Source organism: Maniola jurtina, chromosome 26 (assembly GCF_905333055.1).
Source record: "Maniola jurtina chromosome 26, ilManJurt1.1, whole genome shotgun sequence".
NCBI classification, from domain to species: domain Eukaryota; kingdom Metazoa; phylum Arthropoda; class Insecta; order Lepidoptera; family Nymphalidae; genus Maniola; species Maniola jurtina.
Genome location: NC_060054.1, coordinates 1,819,278 through 1,841,520, shown reverse-complemented (window position 1 = coordinate 1,841,520; position 22,243 = coordinate 1,819,278). Strand labels below are relative to the sequence as shown.

The following is a 22,243-nucleotide window of genomic DNA, read 5'->3' as shown; positions in this document are numbered from 1 at the left end:
GTCGTAATTGACCCATTTTAGGTTTATTTCACTTTCTTTAAGTTATTGGTCTATGTTCACTTTGTTTTGTAATTACTCTGTGATTAGAAAAGTGTTTTGTTTGTATTTTTTCTGTAACTCAACTTTGTTGGTTGGATAAAGTTATTCGTTCGGGTCTGCCCGCGAAATTCAAATTTATTTTGGTTTTTCGCAATTTGTAAACTAATACGACAACATAGGTTTGTGGCACTTTAATTGCGCCAATGGCAGTATCATCCTCACAGTTTTATATCAAATATTTACTTGAAAAGGTCCAGTTTAAGAAATAAGCTCTAGTATCGACTAATTTGTGAGAATAATCGATACTAGAGCTAATTTCTTAAACTGGACCCTTTCGAGTAAAGATTTTTATATAAACCTGTGAGGATAATACTGCGATTGTCGCAATTAAAATACCACAAACCTATGTTGTCGTATTAGTTTACAAATTGCGAAAAACCAAAATAAATTTGAATTTCGCAAAAAATCGGGGCACGCCCGTCGCTTCCACCTTAAGCTTAACTAATGGGACAGAAAGCTGTTTAAATTTTTGTATAATAAAGTGCCATATTAACCTGTGTACCTTATTATTCTCATTTTCCACATAAAATAAGAAAATGTTACTTTTCTCGTGAAAATGTTACATTTTAAGCTGTCTCATGTTACAATTGACTATCTGCCACTGGCAACACTGACGGGGAGATAAAATTAAAGTACCTTTGTATTTGGTCGCTGTCAGTCGGTAAACTACGCGGAAAAACAGTGATAAAGCATTAATATACATTGTTTTGTCTCTTCGGAGAGTTTATCAAATCGAGTTCTTTGTATTGAAAGTCGCCTTCTGCGCCAGTGTGTGTAAAGGCTTGACTTTTGACGGGACTCTTCGTCGCGCAATTATTCTTAGTATTTTATTGAATCTTTTCGAACGTCGCAATTAAATAAAGGTAAGTTTTTTTTTGTTTTAAGAGGGCTCTCTCCGTCACTCGTTTCCACTCGTTTCATACAATCGTAGTTCCAATTTCATTTGAATATTAAGCAACCCAAGTCCATGAAATTTTGCAGACATATTCTAGAAACTAATATCTATGTCTGTGGTTTTCCAGATTTCTGTTAAAATATTCGGTTTCAAAGTTACGCGGTCTTAAAAATTTTCATACAAATCTTGGAGCCCCTGTAATTTTAAAACTAATTATTTTTAGAAAAATCTAAAACACCACAGACACAGATATTAGTTTCTAGAATATGTTTGCAAAATTTCATGGACTTTGGTTGCTTAATATTCAAATGAAATTGGAACTACGATTGTATGAAACGAGTGGAAACGAGTGACGGAGAGAGCCCTGTTAATTAGTAGGCGAATGCCACATGTCCTTTGACGATTAATTAACCATTGACCTTAAAAATGTTTTGTTCGATATTCAAATCTCGTCAATGACTGTCAAATCTGTCAACTATTTGGCTGAAGAAGGTTATCAATCTTTTATCAATTCAGCTGTTTATTTTTATAGTTTCTCTGTTAAACTACGTACCTACTCAATTTTATAGTTTCAATTTTTTATCAATGTCTTGTTTAGGTAGGTCTAATTGAATAAAAATATTTTGAATTTTGATTTTTTTTGAATTATGTTAATTAGTTTGTACTTAGTGGCAACTACATTTTTCGAAGTTGGACGCCCATCCAGTTACCGATTTGGGCCAACTTCCATTAAACTTATTTCAATTAAGGCTTAAACGGTGGCTAATAGAAAGGTGCTTCTACACAGTAGATGAATTTTTGACATTCAAAGAATAGTAGTTTAAATAAATGAATCTTTAATATGAATGACTCTGTAACTTAAATATGAATGACCTTGTACAAATTTTGCATGCCTGATTATGTAAGGTGAAACATTTCTACAATGTATTTAATAACACCTAACTGTAAACGTTGCTTAACAATCGCTATCGATTGATATACACTATCACAACTAGGTCACAAGCCCCTCAACTCACAAATACAACATACACTCACATAATAGCATAGTAATGAAAATGGTAGTTCCAAACTTGTTCCTAAGTGATTATAAAACAGTTAAGATTTTTTTTTCTCTCGTCTGGCTTTACAAAGATTAGCCAATGTCAAGTTTGTAGTTATTTGTAACAAGTTAGTTAAACTATACAAGTATGGACCCCGTCTGTGCCGGCGCTCGCCGACATACGCACGGCACCTCCTAAGAGCGCTTTTCAGTCAGTTTAGAAAAAAAAAAACACTCCAAAAAGGCAGAGCACACGCACCAGCTAACACCAACACAGACAAAAGTCCTCACAGTTAAGGTTACACTTCTTACATGTTTCTCCATACAAATATATTACGCTTATTGTTATATTTGTTCTAGATCTAAAACTAAGTCAGACATCGAGTTTATCTCCATTATCTATGCCCTAAAACAATAAATACAATACCTAGAATTATTATTAATCTGTCTTGAAAGTTATGACTCTTGGAACAACTCTATTTAAGCCACATTTTTAAATAACTTTGTACATAAATAAACCAAATTGCAAAACTAATGGTGTTAAGGTAAACTTTATTTAAGTATAATTTTTAATATTAAATTTTTTAACCATTAAAAAAATATATTAATTTGGAAAAAATGATATAAACCAAATATTGATTCCCATTGTTCACATAATGCATCTTGCTTTTGAAATTCAAAATTCAAAATATTTTTTTTCAATTCAACTTTTACAAGTACTTTTGTATCGTCAAGTGGATCCACCCAACACTACCAACACACCTAGTTTCTCCTTTCACCAAAGTTTGCCTGGTGGAGATTGCTCTGAGCAATAAGGCCACCTTTGCATACAATTGTTTTTAGTTTCTTTGGTTTGTCTTGATTATTTCATGTTTTGTGTGCAATAAAGTTTTCTATCTATCTATCTATCTTCATTCTTGAGTACCTTGTTGATGAAAATGTTGATATAGCATGCTCTCACACTTAGAGCAACCATGGAGGGCACTCTTAAAACATATATTTAACTATACTACTGTATCTTAGGGTTATCAGTTATTAATTAATTACTGATTTGATCATTATGTACATGTTATCTATACAACATGTAATCCTTAACAAATCAGATTTTACTATGTACCAGTATCATTGTACCTACTGATTTGGTATCATAAAATGTGGTTAACTTTTTATTAGTCAAGATTTTCATATCATTAAGGGGCATGAGACAGGCTTGCCCGCGAAATGCAAATTTAATTTGGTTTTTCGCAATTTGTAAACTAATACGGCAATTATTGGTTCGCCCTTAAGTATTTAAATACTTTAGTAGTCACTTAATCAATCTATACCTAAGTACTTGATATTTTATAGAACATTTGGTAGGTTTCTATTTGAATTATCGAAAATGTTACTATAAAACTTAAATCTATTATCAAATAATTATAACTGAACAAATTAATAATTTATGCAGTGTGGAATTTTTTATTCTATCTTCTTCATACTGAGTACATTTTTCGGAAGAAGTTGGCAACACAGGTAAAGTCAATATGTTTTTTTTTAATTAAAAAATTTAACTATTGTTAGGGTCATATGCTTATTATTAATATGTGATATAATTCTATGTTTAATAATATGAATTAAGAGCTTATGAGTAGCGCATGATGTATGAATTGTATGTCTGTATAACTTACGTTAGTCAATAATATAAAATTAATGTCATTAGTAAAACCTCTTTGAAATAGATTGCATAGACAATAATAAAAATATATAAAAAAAAACTATAATGTCATAATATTGTATTCGAAGTTCGATTCGGGGTTGACATTGGGGAAGAAGACAAGAGGGGACAAGAGGGGAATATGTTGTTTATAGTGCAAATGTTCGACGAAATGTTAATTTAATATTAATAAATGATAAGAGAAGTAAGATTGTAAAATAGAATGATAAAGTAATAAATGAGTTGTAAATATTGATGGAGTTGTTTGAGCTTTTGGCCGATGCCAACAGTTCAGAAGGGGATCTTACAAGGATATAAAAAATTTCCTTTCACGCCTACAAAGTGCCTACAATTTGTGAGTATAAAACATTTTTTTTTTTGCTTTGACAAGAATTAGAGGAATTATAAAGTTAGGACGTAAAAATATGAATGAGCGTAAAGAACAAAATGTTTAAAAAACAGTGGGTGATTAAACTGCGCACAAAAAGACTGGGGAAAAAAAACAAAAGAACATCGATCACTGGAAATGACTAAAATTATTTTTACAATGTAGTACAATGTAATTTACAATGTATGATCTTGGATGAATAAATACTCTGTATGATTTAATAAGCACGGTATAATTTCGATTCAGTTCGGTGGTATACAAATTGATAGAAAAAGGGTTAAGGGCATAGATATGTGTTAAGGGTTATTTATGTTGATTCTGATTTTAGTGAAATAATTTTAAGGTCGAAGTAAATGAAATAGCAATGATATTATTACCTACATAATATTTAATACGAATGTTGCGTATTACGCATGGAAGGAAAATATTAATTTTGTTAATCTTTACTTATTATATTAATATTATTGAGAGGAAAGATGTGCTTGTTCGTATTAATTGATAAAATCTGACTAAATGAACCGACTTTAATAATTCTTCCACCATTGAAAAGCTATTTTATGCAGAACTAACATAGGTTATATGTTTAATACGATAAGTAGATACATATACTTTCTACTAGCTGATCTCTGATAGATACACTATGTGGTGCCTACCCAATCTACCAATATGGGTGGTCTTGCCCAGTGTGGTGGACTATAGCCTAAATCCTGGCTCTGAAAGGAGACCTGTGCTTAGTAGTGGACCAACGATGGGTTTATGATGATGACGATGATGAGTACGATAATGATGATGGTGATGTTGATGATAAGTATGACGATCATGATGATGATGATGATGATGAGTACGACGATATTGATGATGATGATGACGACGATGATGATGATGATGATCATGATGATGAGTATGACGATCATGATGATGATGATGAGTACGCCGATGATGATGATGATGATAATGATGACGAGTATGATGATGAATACGACGATAATGATGATGATAATGATGACGAGTATGATGATGATGAGTACGACGATCATGATGATGATGATGATGATGATGATGATGAGTACGACGATAATGATGATGATAATGATGACGATGAATACGACGATGATGATAATGATGACGATGAATACGACGATGATGGTGATGACGAGTATGATGATGATGATGATGAATACGACGATCATGATGATGATGATGATAATGATTATGAGTATGATGATGATGATGATGATGATGAGTATGACGATCATGATGATGATGATAATGATGTTAAGTAAGACGATGATGATGATGATAATGATGACGAGTATGATGATGATGAATACGACGATCATGGTGATAATGATGATGATAACGATGACGAGTATGATGATGATCATGATAATAATAATGATGACGAGTATTATGATGACGAGTATTATGATGATGATGATGATGATGATGAAGAGTATGACGACCATGATGATGATGATGATGATGATAGTAATGATGACGAGTATGATGATCATGATGATGATGATGATTCTAATGATGATATTAACGAATATGACGATGATTATGATGATGATGAATATGACGATGATGATGATGGTGGTGATGATGACGAATAAGATGATCATGGTGATGACGATGAAGACGATGATGATGATGACGAATATTATGATCATGATGATGATAATGATGATGATGATGATAATCTATCTAATTGGAATGACTATAGCTAAGCTAATTGAATTAAAATATTGTTAGTGATATAATTACGAATATGACGATGATTATGATGATGATGAATATGACGATGATGATGATGGTGGTGATAATGACGAATATGATGATCATGATGATGACGATGAAGAAGATGATGATGATGACGAATATTATGATCATGATGATGATAATGATGATGATGATGATAATCTACCTAATTGGAATGACTATAGCTAAACTAATTGAATTAAAATATAGTTAGTGAATATTTTTCTAAGCTAGTATTTTTCTGAGTTTAAGTGACATGGATGAAAATTATACCCAAGGACAAGGGTTAAGGATGGAGAAAGGTCAAGGACAAGATCTAGGGATTGAGGATGGTCGAGGACAAGACCAAAGGTTGGATAAAGGTCGAGGTCAAGGCCTAGGAATTGCTATTGGTCGAGGTCAAGACCAATGGTTGGATGATGGTCGAGGTCAAGGCCCAGGAATTGCTATTGGTCGAGGTCAAGGTCAATGGTTGGATGATGGTCGAGGTCAAGGCCTAGGAATTGCTATTGGTCGAGGTCAAGGCCAATGGTTGGATGATGGTCGAGGTCAAGGCCTAGGAATAGCTATTGGTCGAGGTCAAGGCCAATGGTTGGATGATGGTCGAGATCAAGGTCTAGGAATACTATTGGTCGAGGTCAAGACCAAAGGTTGGATGAAGGCCGAGGATAGGCCAAGGGAAGGATTTATGAAGGCCGAGGATAGGCCGAAGGAAGGATTTATGAAAGCCGAGGATAGGCCGAAGGAAGGATTTATGAAGGCCGAGGATAGGCCGAAAGAAGGATTTATGAAGGCTGAGCTCATGCCGAAGGGAGGATTTATGAAGGCCGAGGATAGGCCGCAGGAAGGATTTATGAAGGCCGAGGATAGGCCGAAGGAAGGATTTATGAAGGTCGAGGATAGGCTGATGGAAAGATTTATGAAGGCCGAGGATAGGCCGAAGGAAGGATTTGTGAAGGCTGAGCTCATGCCGAAGGGAGGATTTATGAAGGCCGAGGCTAAGGCCGAAGGAAGAATGATGATGGTTGAATTCAAGAACTAAGGGTTGAAAAGTCGAGGTCAAGACCTAAGGATAGATCGAAGTTAAAACCTGGTGCACGAGGATAAGGGCGTCAATGACTTTGGAAATTCTATGGACATTACGTTGAGATGTGCGAGTTCAACATGAAAGCTAAACTGCAACTTGAAGATTGATATAAAAGGAGACCAAGGACAGCATGTTCATAAAATAAGCAAAGAGGTAATGAGGGAAAAGTGCTTGAAAAAAAAAAGGGTTGGAAAGAAACTTGCAGAATCCATTCCTAGTCACGAAGACGATGCTAAGCTTCATAAGGAAATCGTAAATGAGTCTGTTACAGTGAATCTTTGAAACAATATTATCATAGTGAAATTAATATTTTGTGATAAAAGAACATGTGAACAAAGTGTATGTCTATTCAAGAACGACTAAGATGTAGTATTTAAGATAATTTATAAGCTTAGATTAAAAGTAAACTACATAGTCATAATATCAGGCTAGATCATAGTTCAATTGAGTAGCTTATTGGCACTCATATTAAGAAAAAAATGATAATATTTCTAACAATAAACGCAAAATAACTGATAGATAAGCGAATAACTACATAAATGATGCACTGTAATACTGTATTGCCATTTTCTAAGACTGAATCAGTTTTAAAGTGGTTTAGAACTGAAAATCGACAATTTGAGGAAAATAGGTTGGAATAAGCTTTTGACTACACAGTTGTACTAATTCTATATTGGAGTGGGTTGGTGTCAAATTGTTACAGGAATGAAATCAACAATGAAATCACTCTCTTCTACATTAAACAAGTATCTGCAGTTAATGTTAACGATAAAGCGATTGATAAGTACATAATGAAAGTGAATAAGAATAGGAATAGACGACAGATACGAGGAATAAAAAGTAGAAATAAACAAATAAACTCATCAGATTGAGGATAAATAGAATAGTTTCAGTTTCGTTTTGAATATAGACAGTGATTCAGACTATTTGATATCCATAGCAGTATAACGGTAACAGTAAAAGATTTAGCATAATAGGAAGAGGAGTATGTAGGTATTTTCAACCGTAGATTATTTTGAAAACGAAGAGAAAAGGAGTTTATATAACATAAGTACTCAAATCGATCTTTAAGATAAAGAGGAGTGGAGGGATTGAATAGTATAGAGTAAAAAGGATGAAGAATATGGGCATTCCTACGTAGTCGAATCGGGAGCCACTTGAGCTTACGGCGGAACTCGTAAATGGGGTCATACTTTCGTAGCCCAAATATGAACCTTTTATACAGATTTTTAAGCTTATACACAGGTTTGTTCAGTTGATCCTCAGTTAGATTAAAATAACAGGTAATAAGGCGTAATCGAGGATTGGTAGAAGAAGAGACTGAGCTAACGCAACCGTAGTAGGTAGAGGAAGAACATTATGCAATCTTCGGAGGGAGCCGATTGCACCAAATATCTTCCTGCTCAGCTCAATCATTTGTGGTGTCTAAAATTTTTCCCAGATTTTTGACTTTGTCGCTCTATGGAACGGTTTATGAAACCCATCAAACATGGCAGGCGGCAGCTGTGTTGGTTGTACTCGTGACATTAATTTTGGACTTCCGATGATGATAACCTGAGTCTTCTTTGGATTCACTGTTAGTCCAAACGAGTTGCTCCATTTTAAAATTTGTGAAAGATTTACATTTATCAAATTAATAGTGTTGGGCAGATCTGTAATTTACACTGTAAATAGATTTGTAAATCGTCGGCATACAGGCAATAGAGAGAAGTAATGTGGGAGCAAATCGAATGAATGAAAATGGAAAACGAGAGGAGACAACACGGCACCTTGCGAGACGCCAGCCCTTACAACAGACCAACTAGAAAATGAATCTTGAACTCGTACATGTTGTCTGCGTCCATGCAAGTAGCTTCGAAACCAGCCAATTACCTCAGGAGATACGAGTATGTTAAGAGAACTTAATACAGCAAGTAGAATATCAAAGTCTATAGTATGGAAGGCATTACTAAAATCAAGCAATGTCAGTACCGTAATCTGTTGATTGTCCACGCTCTTGGAAAACTTTGGAATCAATGGAATGGTTAAAGATGTATGTGTTTGAGGGGCTAAATACACATACCATTTCATTAACGCTATCAACCTCCGAGACTACATTTAACTAATTTTAGCAGCATCCTCGCGCAATCGATTAAGCCCATTCTACCAAAATTGCGCTGGGGAACTATCTTCGGTTTAACTTTAAAAAGTTGTAATTTGTAAAACAAAAAGAGTAAGTCGTGGTACGAAAAGGCAGAAGCTTTGCACTGGTCATGCTTTTCAACATGACCAAAAATGATACAAGAAATAGATCGGGGATTATACGTAGGAGGTACGCAGTTCGGAAAAACGAAAATCGCTGAAAGAGGATATACTCCCTCTAAGTAAGTTAGAGCCACTTATGAGAGATTTCAGACGCGATGCTCTGTTATCATTTTTGAGCAGGCAGGTATTGAAATCTCCCATGACGATAGTGTGGTTATAAAGTGGGGTGAACTGCTCTACCAGGACTTCAAATGACGAAAAATAGTCAACCGCTAGATTTGGACTACAGTAGACACCAAGAAGGAGTTTTTCATGCCCAAAGATTATCTCTATGAAAATATGTTCAGCAGTAGATGATGGTGCAAGGAATTTGAAATTGTAAAAGGAATGTGTGATCTTATGTAAATAGCTACACCTCCGCCAGTGCGCCCAATTTGGCCATTGCGAATCAAATGAAATCATGGTAGAGAGTAAGATGTTGAAGGTAGCTAAAATCACGTGTATATTTTTACTATAGAAAGAGGAAAACATATCAGGGTAATGTGCAGGAATGCTCTGGGCATTTAGATGAATAGCATTGAAGTTATAATGAGGTCCATCTCATTAAAAGCGTTAGTATAACAATCCTATAATCAGTTAATAGCCTACGCGCTATTTCTGTACTATGTGAATACTTATACGAAAATACTAAAATTAATTATTGAAATTATTATTTTATAAGTAACGATTATTGTTTTTTATATTATACACTCAAGAATATTGTTTTAATTACTGTGTATTCATGTTTCGGCAATGACTACAATTTTATGTCGTTTTTTTTTGCTTTTAAAATGAATTTAGAAAGATCGAATACTTTTATGGTAATTTTTAGTTTAAAAAGATTAAATCGCGGAGGGACTCGCGATTAACAGGAAGGCCGAGCTGTTAGGGTCATTTGCTTATTATTGAGATTTATTTATTAATATGTGATATAATTCTATATTTTTATGGTAATTTTTAGTTTAAAAAGATTAAATCGCGAAGGGACTCGCTTTTAACAGGACGGCCGAGCTGTTAGGGTCATATGCTTATTATTAATATGTGATATAATTCTATGTTTAATAATATGAATTAAGAGCTTATGAGTAGCGCATGATGTATGAATTGTATGTCTGTATAACTTACGTTAGTCAATAATATAAAATTAATGTCATTAGTAAAACCTCTTTGAAATAGATTGCATAGACAATAATAAAAATATATAAAAAAAAACTATAATGTCATAATATTGTATTCGAAGTTCGATTCGGGGTTGACATTGGGGAAGAAGACAAGAGGGAACAGAATATGTTGTTTATAGTGCAAATGTTCGACGAAATGTTAATTTAATATTAATAAATGATAAGAGAAGTAAGATTGTAAAATAGAATGATAAAGTAATAAATGAGTTGTAAATATTGATGGAGTTGTTTGAGCTTTTGGCCGATGCCAACACTATAGTCAAATCAGCAACTTTTTATCAAGCGTCAAAACGCCGCTTAGTATGGGTCATGGGAGCTTTTATGAAATGTGACAACATTCGACGTGGTTTTCGAGTTTAATTGATAATTTAAAATAGTTATTAAAGTTAAAACAAACAGAGGATGTGGATTTTGCTTATTTAGGAAGCCTTCTACTTAATTAATCCATCAGCCTGTTTGCGACCACTGCTGGACATAGGCCTTCCCGAGAGCGCGCCACCACACACGATCTTCCGCCTTCCTCATCCACCCACTTCCCGCTATCCTCTTAAGGTCGACAGCCCAGAAGATGAACAGCGCCAACACACAAAGCCCCCCAGTTTCCAGTCGCCCTGCTATTCCTGACTCTACTTAATAATCCCTCGAAATAAATAATTTCTGACATAGACCTATTATCTCATAAGAAACCTTTATTTATTTGGATAAGAACCAGTTTCTGAATTATTCAATGTGATGTTGTTGTAGAAAGATGAAGGCTGTGATCGCTCTCGCCTGTCTGCTGGGCGTGGCCGCCGCCGAGGTGTGCTTAAACGAGGTTTCCATGGAGTGTGGACGGGCCAGCAACAGCTTAGGTGAGATTCATTTGTTGTAGAACGATGGAGGTTTCAGGCGGGAACCCAGAAGCATAGTTTGCGACAGTTATGAAACTTGCAACTAAACATCGAGGCTTCATCTACACTGGCAGGTGTTAAATGTAGGCTAGGTCAGCTAATAATATCCTTGCGACCGAATAAACTGCGAGGGAGATATTACAGTGCACTCTGTGCACAAGACACAGGTGCACTCTCTATTCCCTCACTCTCATAGTCCTATGGGACGGATATATGACACGAGCGGAGAGAAATCAGGCGCAAGTCTGACGACTATATGTGCTATCCGAGGCATGGAACAACTGCGCCCACTTCCTAACTCCGGTTTAGTACTGACAACTTCTTTACAGAAAAACTCAATACCTAACTATTTTTGACCCGGGAATCGAACCCAGCATCTCGTCATCTGCAATTGAACATGCTAAACACTACACCAACAATGCAGTTACTAGATAGGCTATTAGATTATAAAACAACTAGGTATCTAAAGGCCAAATATTTGTCAGATATTAATTCAGGATCAAACAAAGAGTTTCCTCACTCTAATTAACCCTGCTAGAAGTTTGAAATGGAATTATATCACCTGACGATTAAGGTTATAATAAGGTGACCGTAGACATAACACTTAATTGAGTGCCATTTTTCATAGTTTTTTCACTAATGTCGGCAGTCCTCATTGGCCTGCCAATTTTATTTTAAACTTTGAATTTGATTTTCCCACTAGCCCTGCCCAGCTGTAACGCAGTCTACGGCAATTTCGGTCGCCAAGGCAACGTCGCCAATGAGATGCAAGCCTACGCCAACCTGCACCTGCGGAGGTCATACGAGTTCCTGCTCTCTTCCGCTTACTACGACAACTACCAGACCAACAGACCTGGCTTCAGCAAGCTGTTCAGGAAACTAGCTGATGATTCCTGGGCTAAGACTATTGAGCTCATCAAACATATAACCAAGAGAGGTAAGACATGTTGTGTCATGTTATCTTAGTTTGGTGTCATGATACCTGAGTTGTGTCATGATACCTAAATGGTGCGTCATGAGTCATGACACATGATACTTCCTCCTATGTGTACATCATGATACCTAACTCGAATAGATCGGGAAAGGCAGAAAGTTGGATTTTTCGTTTTTTTTTAATTTACATTGATTGAATATTTTTCAAACGATAACCCTTCCTGTTTGGATCTTAAGCCTCTGTGCAACATAAAAATCAAGTTCATATTTTTTCGCAAACACAAAATATTAGAATGAAACTTTGAGAGGGGTTTTCTCGAGACCTACCTAGTCCAGTCCCAATTTTTAAAATAGTAGTTTTCTAAATTTACATTTCTTATTTACAATTTTAAAACTGAATACAATATTCACAATTAAGTGCGAGCAACAAGAGTGCAATTTTATATGTATTTACTTGGAAATAGTGCAAGAATCAACCATTAGATTTTTTGTAGTATGTATATGTTTAAGAGAACATAAGCAACTGCATTTGTCTCCACAGGTGGCACCATGGATTTCCACAGCCGAAGCCCTCAAGAGACTGTAGAAGAGAAGAACAACACCATCGAGCTGCAAGAATTGGAATCCCTCGCCAGATCCCTGGACATACAGAAGGAGCTGGCCGAGCGCGCCTTCTTCATCCACCAGGAGGCTACCAGAAACAATCACAAGACGCACGACCCTGAGGTAAGAACTCATGTCTCTGTGTGAGGAGTTGAGATGAATCACTCAGTCACCTTATCCTTAATTGTAAATATATTCTCTAGCTGATGCCCGTGACTTCGTCCGCGTGGATTTAGGTTATTTGAAATCCCGTGGGGACCGTTTGATTTTCCGGTATAAAAAGTAGCTTATGTGCTAATCCAGGATATTATCTATCTCCATTCCAAATTTCAGCAAAACTCGTCAAGTAGTTTTTGCGTGGAGGAGTAACAAACATACACACACAAACTTTCACCTTTATAATATTTGTGATACATGTATCAATTCATCAACAGATCGCGCAATACTTAGAGGAGGAATTCATTGAAGACCACGCCAAGACCATCCGAGACCTCGCGGGCCACACTTCAGATTTGAAGCAGTTCATCACAGCCAACGAGGGCAAGGACCTCTCCATCGCCCTCTTCTTGTTCGACGAATACCTCCAGAAAGTCGCTTAAAAACAATAAATTCTCAAAAATATTAGTACAGTCCGACAAGGCTCTTTTGGCAATTGAGTGAGGGCGCAGTTGTCGCTTTATGCCGACACAGCGAACTATCAACAAGTGCACAATCTCTAGATGGCTTTAGTTCCGATTTTGGCCACGCGCCAAAAGAGCCTTGTCGGACAGTAATGGTCATTTATTATTGTAATTCTAAGAATTATTTTCCAATCCTACTATTTTTGATTTTGTTATGTCTATCGACCTCTAACGTTTCCAAGAATACCTGCAGAAAGTCGCTTAAAACATTGTGATTCTAAAAGTTATTTTCCAATCTTACCACATTTGATTTTATGAACAAATAAAAAGTCAAATTTCACGATTTCCGGTAGTAATTCAAATTTAAAAACTACCAATATAGTAGAAATTAGATATCCTGGCAACATCGTTGCGTACAAAGTACTGGCTGTTTGTGTGTTATATTTAAATTAAATTAAGTTCTAAAATTGTATTTCTTAAGTGTAGAAAATTGTATTGATTATTTAGGTTTTTTTTTTCAGTTATTTTGAAATAAATAGAAATTAACCACCGTTACCTGTTTTTTATTTACCTTGAACTCTTTAGATACTTACGTTTATGGTACTTGTAGTTTAAAGTAAAGTTCAGCCATTGAGGTGCATGACACGGGTCTGCCTCACAGGCTTATATAAAAATCTTTACTTGAAAGGGTCCAGTTTAAGAAATTAGCTATAGTATCGACTAAACTCACAAATTAGTCGATACTAGAGCTAATTTCTCATTCAACAAAATCGGCCCAGTAGTTTAGGCGTTACAGTGGAACACACAGAATCTGGATACAAAGCAGGTACATACATACATAGACTGCTAAAATCATAACCCTTCCTTTTGGCTTTGCCGCAGTCGGGTAAATCACACTAATATTATAAAGGAGAAAGTTTGTATGTGTGTGTGTGTATGTTTGTTACTCCTTCACGCAAAAACTACTGGACGGATTGGGCTGAAATTTAGAATGGAGATAGATTATACCCTGGATTAGCACATAGGCTACTTTTTATCCCGGAAAATCAAAGAGTTCCCACGGGAATTTTAATAAACCTACATCAACGCGGGCGAAGTCGCGGGCATCATCTAGTAACTAATAATATTATGAAGTTTTAGGTATCGTTTGATAACTCTTTTGTTTCATCATTTTGCCGCGCTGGTTTTGAATTCATCTCACGATAAGGTTCAAGTTTCAACTTGAGAATTGAGATAATAATAATTTCGAGATAGTTAATCTTATTTTCAACGAGATGAGCAATGACAGTTCATATCTTTATATCGTACGTGAACGATAACGCGTTTGACCCGCACAGTACGTGATTAACGCGAGGGATCAACCTTTTTGACCTTTATTATAAACTAGGCGGTGCCCGCAGCTTCGCTCGCGTGGATTGGTCAGATCCCCTGCAGCATCAGGATTGAGGAGTTGGAATCTAAATTTTTATGGAACAACTAGCTGATGCCCGCGACTTCGCCCGCGGGGGTTTACGTTTTTCAAAATCCCGCGGGAACTCTTTGATTTTCCGGGATAAAAAGTAGCCTATATGTTAAACCAGAGTATGTATAATCTATCTCCATTCCAAATTTCAGCCAAATCCGTCCAGGTGTTTTTGCGTGATTGAGTAACAAACATCCAAACATCCACACTTTCACATTTATAATAGGTATTATTAGGGTTAGGATGATGTTGCAAAGTTCCTTTATCGATTAAAAAAATTAACAAATCGGTTCAGAAATCGGTTAAAAAAGTAGCCTATGTTACTCCTTGGTTAATCCTCTATTTGTCTGTGAAAGTCCCGTCCAAATAGGTTTAGCCATTCCGAAGATTAGCCCGTTCAAACAGACACGACACTTTAATTTTAATTATTAGTATAGATATATAGATACCTACGCATAACAATATCTAAGAACCTCAATAGCTCAACGGTTAAGAAGCGGACTGAATTCCGAAAGGTTAGGTGGTTCAAAGTTTTTAAACCCCACCCTTTACACTATTGTCGTAACTCCTAGCAAGAGCTTTACGCTTATTGATTTGATATCAATATTTATTATTATACTAATAAATCATTATTGTAAAGTTTGTACCTAACTTTTTTTTACCTCTAATCCAAAATCATTTATTTAAAGTAACTAGGTACTATTGTACTCTTTTTAATGGTCAGATGGACTTAAATAAGTCCATGGGTCAAAATTATTGATCTGTAAGATGATATAGCCCTGATATAAAAATATTTATAAAAATAATTACGTTTGTAGGGGCTAGTCTCTGGAACTACTGAACCGATTTTGAAAATTCTTTCCCATTATTACATTGAGAGCTGTCAATGTCAACGTGACATTACTAAAACAAAGTAAATAGGAAAAAAAGCAACCAATTTTTTTAAATTATTTAATTAATACACATGTACAAATCACTCGGAATCGCTGGAGTCGGAGGCGGCGTCCTCCACGTCCACGTTGAACTTGTACTCCTGGTCGGCGCCGAGGTACGCGTCGGACATGAAGTACAGCGTGTAGGTGTGGCCATCACACTTCTTTTTTTTCCTCTTCTGGCTTTACACAGATTAGCATCACATTTCTTTCCCATTATGGCATTGAGAGCTGTCAATGTCAACTGACATTACTAAAACCAAGTAAATAGAAAAAAAAACCACCATTTTTTTTAAATTATTTATTTAATACACAAATCACTCGGAATCGCTGGAGTCGGAGGCGGCGTCCTCCACGTCCACGTTGAACTTGTACTCCTGGTCGGCGCCGAGGTACGCGTCCGACATGAAGTACAGCGTGTAGGTGTGGCCATCACACTTCTTTTTTTTCCTCTTCTGGCTTTACACAGATTAGCATCACATTTCTTTCCCATTATGGCATTGAGAGCTGTCAATGTCAACTGACATTACTAAAAACCAAGTAAATAGAAAAAAAAAACCACCATTTTTTTTAAATTATTTATTTAATACACAAATCACTCGGAATCGCTGGAGTCGGAGGCGGCGTCCTCCACGTCCACGTTGAACTTGTACTCCTGGTCGGCGCCGAGGTACGCGTCCGACATGAAGTACAGCGTGTAGGTGTGGCCATCACACTTCTTTTTTTTCCTCTTCTGGCTTTACACAGATTAGCATCACATTTCTTTCCCATTATGGCATTGAGAGCTGTCAATGTCAACTGACATTACTAAAAACCAAGTAAATAGAAAAAAAAAACCACCATTTTTTTTAAATTATTTATTTAATACACAAATCACTCGGAATCGCTGGAGTCGGAGGCGGCGTCCTCCACGTCCACGTTGAACTTGTACTCCTGGTCGGCGCCGAGGTACGCGTCGGACATGAAGTACAGCGTGTAGGTGTGGCCATCACACTTCTTTTTTTTCCTCTTCTGGCTTTACACAGATTAGCATCACATTTCTTTCCCATTATGGCATTGAGAGCTGTCAATGTCAACTGACATTACTAAAACCAAGTAAATAGAAAAAAAAACCACCATTTTTTTTAAATTATTTATTTAATACACAAATCACTCGGAATCGCTGGAGTCGGAGGCGGCGTCCTCCACGTCCACGTTGAACTTGTACTCCTGGTCGGCGCCGAGGTACGCGTCCGACATGAAGTACAGCGTGTAGGTGTGGCCATCACACTTCTTTTTTTTCCTCTTCTGGCTTTACACAGATTAGCATCACATTTCTTTCCCATTATGGCATTGAGAGCTGTCAATGTCAACTGACATTACTAAAAACCAAGTAAATAGAAAAAAAAAACCACCATTTTTTTTAAATTATTTATTTAATACACAAATCACTCGGAATCGCTGGAGTCGGAGGCGGCGTCCTCCACGTCCACGTTGAACTTGTACTCCTGGTCGGCGCCGAGGTACGCGTCCGACATGAAGTACAGCGTGTAGGTGTGGCCATCACACTTCTTTTTTTTCCTCTTCTGGCTTTACACAGATTAGCATCACATTTCTTTCCCATTATGGCATTGAGAGCTGTCAATGTCAACTGACATTACTAAAAACCAAGTAAATAGAAAAAAAAAACCACCATTTTTTTTAAATTATTTATTTAATACACAAATCACTCGGAATCGCTGGAGTCGGAGGCGGCGTCCTCCACGTCCACGTTGAACTTGTACTCCTGGTCGGCGCCGAGGTACGCGTCGGACATGAAGTACAGCGTGTAGGTGTGGCGACCGGGCGCGCCGCACACGAAGTCGAGGCGCAGCTTGGCGGCGCGGCCGAGCGACACGCGCTTGATGGACAGCAGCGTGTTGGTCTTGGGGTCGCCTATCACCACCCACCAGCCCTCCTCGCGTTTCTGGAAACCATTCCAATTGTTTTATACAGTCCGACAAGGCTCTTTAGGCGCTGTTATAGCATTATGCCGACATAGCGAACTATGTGAACAAGTGCAATTCTCAAGATGGCGGCTTTAGTTCCGATTTTGGCCACGCGCCAAAAGATCCTTGTCGGACTGTAGTTGATAAAATATAGCTTGAGCCCTGTGACAGATGTCAGAGTGACATAAACAGGGCTGTGACAATGTTGAAAATCTATCATATCAATACTTCCATACTTAATTTTATATGTGCGAAAGTGTTTTGTGTATGGGCAAGGCATTATGCTTATGCGTTGGAACTTTTTTTCCGGGTTGTGCCACACACGACACAAGATATTACGGTGCTTCTTCTGCTTGAGGTCTTTAGACTTTAATGCTCAAGTATTAGAGGCGGCGGGATAAACTAACCCGTAGTGTAACTGGTAATGTGTGGCACAGCCATCGATCTATATGGATTAGCCTTTCCCATACAATTCCGTCCGCAAAAATACGCTTGAATCTTACGTCATCGTCATTGACAAAGTCAAGAGACTTTTGCAATTTCTCTTGACTTTTTGAGCGCGTTTTTTATCTTCGAAGGGCCATATATCCATATACATCGATGGGCACAGCTTTCAAAAATAAACATTTTTCTTTCTTTCTTTTCTTTCGCCACCAAACACGGTCCCCCGCCTTCCTCATCCACTCGCTCACCGTCACCTTCTTCAGGTCATCGGTCCAGCGGGCTGGCTAAGTTAGTATTGTAAATTTATTAAGGTGGAAGCGAGGGGTCTGCCCGCGCAGGTCCGGAAAGGGTCCAGTTTAAGAAGTTAGTTCTAGTATCGACTAGTTTGTGAGTTATAGTCGATACTAGAGCTAATTTCTTAAACTGGACCCTTTCAAGTAAACATCACACTAATATTATAAAGGCGAAAGTTTGTATGTGTGTGTGTGTGTGTATGTTTGTTACCCCTTTACGCAAAAACTACTGGACGGACTTGGCTGAAATTTAGAATGGAGATAGATAATATCCTGGATTAGCACATAGGCTACTTTTTATCCCGGAAAATCAAAGAGTTCCCACTGGATTTCGAAAAACCTAAATCCACGCGGGCGAAGTCGCGGGCATCGGCTAGTTTTTATATAAACCTGTGAGGATGATACTGCCATTGCCGCAATTAAAGTGCCATAAGCTTACGTTGTCGTATTAGTTTACAAATTACGAAAAACTTTGCTTGACCCTTAATAGGTCCTGATCATCCTCACCTGTGGGAAGAAGGGCGCGATGACCGGGCCCACGATCTCGTCCTCTCTCTCCAGGGACACTTCCACCACGATCGGTTTGCCGGCGCGCAGCCGACGCTCATTTTTCACCTGGCAAAATAACAATTTTTTTTTAATCTGCAGTGTTACTAGTGACTATTTAAAAAAAGAATATTATTCTGCCACTAGTGGCTATTTCAGAAAAAAATATTCTGCCACTAGTGGCTATTTAAGAAAAATAATAAAAGAATTATATTGGCACTGGTGAAGTTATTAGTTTTTCAATTACTTAAATTCTTAATGAAAGTGTCTAGTTTGTCAATGGTCGTTTAATTAAAAAATTTGAATTATTATGCTTATGTACATGTCACATACGACAATTTGGATTATCCTAAATGCTTAGGAACTCTAAAATAGAAAGGCAAGCTGAGCTGACTGATATATCAACTACTGGATGGATCGGGCTGAAATTTGGCATCCAGATAGCTATTATGACGTAGACATCCGCTAATAAAGGATTTTTGAAAATTCAACCCCTAAGGGGTAAAATAGGCGTTCGAAATTAGTGTAGTCCACGCGGACGAAGTCGCGGGCACAAACTAGTTTACCTCGTAAGTGAGTTCGACGTTGGGGTAGCGGTTGCAGAATCGCGCCACGTCCGCCATCTCCGTGGGAGAGAGCTGCAGCAGCTTCGCTCTCGCTCCATCTTCTAGTTCCATCACGTCGAACACGGTCTCCACACCCTGGAAAAATGGTTGTTGTAGTATTCATTGCGGGACTGTACAAGAAGTTATTGTAATATTAATTGAGGGTAGGGTACAGAAAACATGGTTATTGTAGTATTTTTTTTTTCTTTAAATCTGGCTTTACTCTGATTAGCCAATGCCAAGTTTGTGATATTTTCAAGTTATTGAATTTATACAAGTATGGACTCCGTCTGCGCCGGCGCCCGCCGACATACGCGCGGCGCCCCTTCAGAGCGCTTCCCAGTCAGTTCCACCACCAAAAAACACCAACTAACACAAAAACCAGCCACTCTTAACAAAAAAAAAAAACACTCCGAACAAGCACAGCACGCGCGCCAGCAAACGCCATCACAGACGAAGTCCTATTGTAGTATTAATTGGCAGTAGGGTACAGGAAACATGGCTATTGTAGTATTCATTAACAGGGCTCTCTCCGTCACTCGCTTCATACAATCCGTAGTTCCAATTTCATTTAAATATTTAGCAACCAAGGTCCATGAAATTTTGCAGACATATTCTAGAAACTAATATCTGTGCCTGTGGTGTTTTAGATTTTTCTAAAAATATGTAGTTTTAAAATTACAGGGGCTCAAAGATTTGTATGTAAATTTTTAAGACCGCGTAACTTTGAAACTGAATATTTTAACAGAAATTTGGAAAACCACAGACATAGATATTAGTTTCTAGAATATGTTTGCAAAATTTTACGGACTTTGGTTGCTTAATATTCAAATGAAATTGGGACTACGTTTGTATGAAGCGAGTGACGGAGAGACCCCTCTTAAGGATAGGGTACATGAAATATAAAATTGTAGTATTCATTGAGGGTAGGGTACAGGAAAAATGGTAATTGAGGGTAGAGCACATGAACTTAAATATTTGGGAAGTTTCCCAAATATTATGAGGATAGAGAGCGAAGCGCAGTCCGTAAGAACGAACATGATTGCACCTAGGTTCGCATGTGGACAATGGTCCACTACTGGACACCAGGTCCACGCTTAGATGAGCCCAATACCCCCATCATCACTTACCACCAGGTGAGATTGCAGCCAAGGGCTTACTTGTATCTGAATAAATAAAAAATTCCTCACCTTATCAGAACAACGCTGCACAAGCTCCGGTGTGAAGTGAGGCAATTGTCGCAGGTAGGAGTCCTTGGCCCACATAGCCTGTGTGACCATTTGGGCCAGTTCCATGGCCGCCACCGCGGGGGACAGCCACCCACTGCTGGACACCACGTCCACGCACGCTTGGATGAGACGAATCGCCTGGAATAAAATGTAAAGTATAAAAATCGAATTGATTTAAGTATTATATTTGCTAATTACCAAGGTCCGACCGAACCTTTGTCTTTGGTTGAAAAACACCTTCAGCCGAACCTTCGTCTTCGGCCAAAATTTTGGTCATTCAATGAAATAGTCTAGTTTCACACTGGTTGACAAAACTGATACTGATTGTAACTCTTAAATTGAGTTATTATTTATGACAAGTATAGGATAGCTTTATCCTTTTTCCTCTCATAGTAACTTACCTTGTTCAGAACGAGAGACTTGATTATATGTCATGAAACTTAAAAGGAAGCGTCGAGAACGCAGTTGCGCCAGTATGGCCGTGTGGGCGCGTTTGCTTTATAAAATTATTATAATAGAATCTTCTCGAATTAGAATCTCCTTCATATTTGACCATCCTTTACGGATCGCGTCACCGTTTGTGAGTTACTCATAGACCATTGCTATCCCTGTCCCTCTCACAGCGACTCACCTTGACGAGAACGAGAGCGGTGTCGGCCTGCAGCTCGGCGGGTAGCTGCATCCTGGACAAGTGGGCTTGCAGCAGCACGTAGGCCTTGACGTGAGGTTCATTGTATCATGACGGGGTATACTGCCCTCCCTCTCCCTCTCACAGCGACTCACCTTGACGAGAACGAGAGCGGTGTCGGCCTGCAGCTCGGCGGGTAGCTGCATCCTGGACAAGTGGGCTTGCAGCAGCACGTGGGCCTTGACGTGAGGTTCATTGTATTATGACGTGGTGTATTGTCGTCCCTCTCCCTCTCACAGCGACTCACCTTGACGAGAACGAGAGCGGTGTCGGCCTGCAGCTCGGCGGGTAGCTGCATCCTGGACAAGTGGGCTTGCAGCAGCACGTGGGCCTTGACGTGAGGTTCATTGTATTATGACGTGGTGTATTGTCGTCCCTCTCCCTCTCACAGCGACTCACCTTGACGAGAACGAGAGCGGTGTCGGCCTGCAGCTCGGCGGGTAGCTGCATCCTGGACAAGTGGGCTTGCAGCAGCACGTGGGCCTTGACGTGAGGTTCATTGTATTATGACGTGGTGTATTGTCGTCCCTCTCCCTCTCACAGCGACTCACCTTGACGAGAACGAGAGCGGTGTCGGCCTGCAGCTCGGCGGGTAGCTGCATCCT

At 38.1% G+C, this 22,243-nt stretch overlaps 2 protein-coding genes and 1 long non-coding RNA gene across 8 annotated transcripts in view; 1 reads left to right on the top strand and 2 right to left on the bottom strand.

Annotated features, from left to right (window-relative positions):
• Nucleotides 1-720: 720 nt before the first annotated feature.
• Nucleotides 721-14,027, top strand: LOC123878492 (ferritin light chain). Of its 4 annotated transcripts, none has more exons than XM_045925686.1 (6): nucleotides 721-962; nucleotides 11,171-11,277; nucleotides 12,020-12,253; nucleotides 12,791-12,975; nucleotides 13,287-13,474; nucleotides 13,628-14,027. In XM_045925686.1, the coding sequence occupies exons 2-5, from the start codon at nucleotides 11,175-11,177 to the stop codon at nucleotides 13,449-13,451; spliced, it is 687 nt and encodes a 228-aa protein (XP_045781642.1). In that variant the 5' UTR covers nucleotides 721-962; nucleotides 11,171-11,174; the 3' UTR covers nucleotides 13,452-13,474; nucleotides 13,628-14,027. The 4 variants fall into 4 exon arrangements, with proteins under 4 accessions (XP_045781642.1, XP_045781641.1, XP_045781640.1 ...); XM_045925685.1 differs by having other exon boundaries at nucleotides 13,287-13,476; nucleotides 13,623-14,027; XM_045925684.1 differs by having other exon boundaries at nucleotides 13,287-13,481; nucleotides 13,623-14,027.
• LOC123878500 lies at nucleotides 1,362-2,149 on the bottom strand. The gene is made up of 2 exons (XR_006798834.1): nucleotides 1,938-2,149; nucleotides 1,362-1,717 (listed from the first exon to the last, which is right to left on the bottom strand). It is a non-coding gene; the product is annotated as an uncharacterized LOC123878500 (long non-coding RNA).
• A 3,519-nt stretch (nucleotides 14,028-17,546) lies between the features above and the next one.
• LOC123878471 (putative U5 small nuclear ribonucleoprotein 200 kDa helicase) overlaps nucleotides 17,547-22,243 on the bottom strand; it is a 45,351-nt gene continuing 40,654 nt past the window's right edge. For all 3 annotated transcript variants that reach the window (XM_045925643.1, XM_045925645.1, XM_045925644.1), the window contains 4 exons: nucleotides 20,912-21,088; nucleotides 19,683-19,817; nucleotides 19,078-19,185; nucleotides 17,547-17,811 (listed from right to left, as the gene is read on the bottom strand). In XM_045925643.1, coding sequence (XP_045781599.1) covers nucleotides 17,572-17,811; nucleotides 19,078-19,185; nucleotides 19,683-19,817; nucleotides 20,912-21,088 — 660 coding nt within the window. In that variant the 3' untranslated portion in view covers nucleotides 17,547-17,571. The remainder of the gene's footprint in view (nucleotides 17,812-19,077; nucleotides 19,186-19,682; nucleotides 19,818-20,911; nucleotides 21,089-22,243) is intronic.

What these genes read in the sequence shown, in the direction of transcription:
- LOC123878492 (XM_045925686.1), top strand. Translation starts at nt 11,175, where the DNA reads ATGAAGGCTGTGATCGCTCTCGCCTGTCTGCTGGGCGTGGCCGCCGCC. An exon ending in ACGGGCCAGCAACAGCTTAG is followed by an intron (nt 11,278 to 12,019) that starts GTGAGATTCATT and finishes TTTTCCCACTAG; the next exon opens with CCCTGCCCAGCTGTAACGCA. An exon ending in CAAACATATAACCAAGAGAG is followed by an intron (nt 12,254 to 12,790) that starts GTAAGACATGTT and finishes TTGTCTCCACAG; the next exon opens with GTGGCACCATGGATTTCCAC.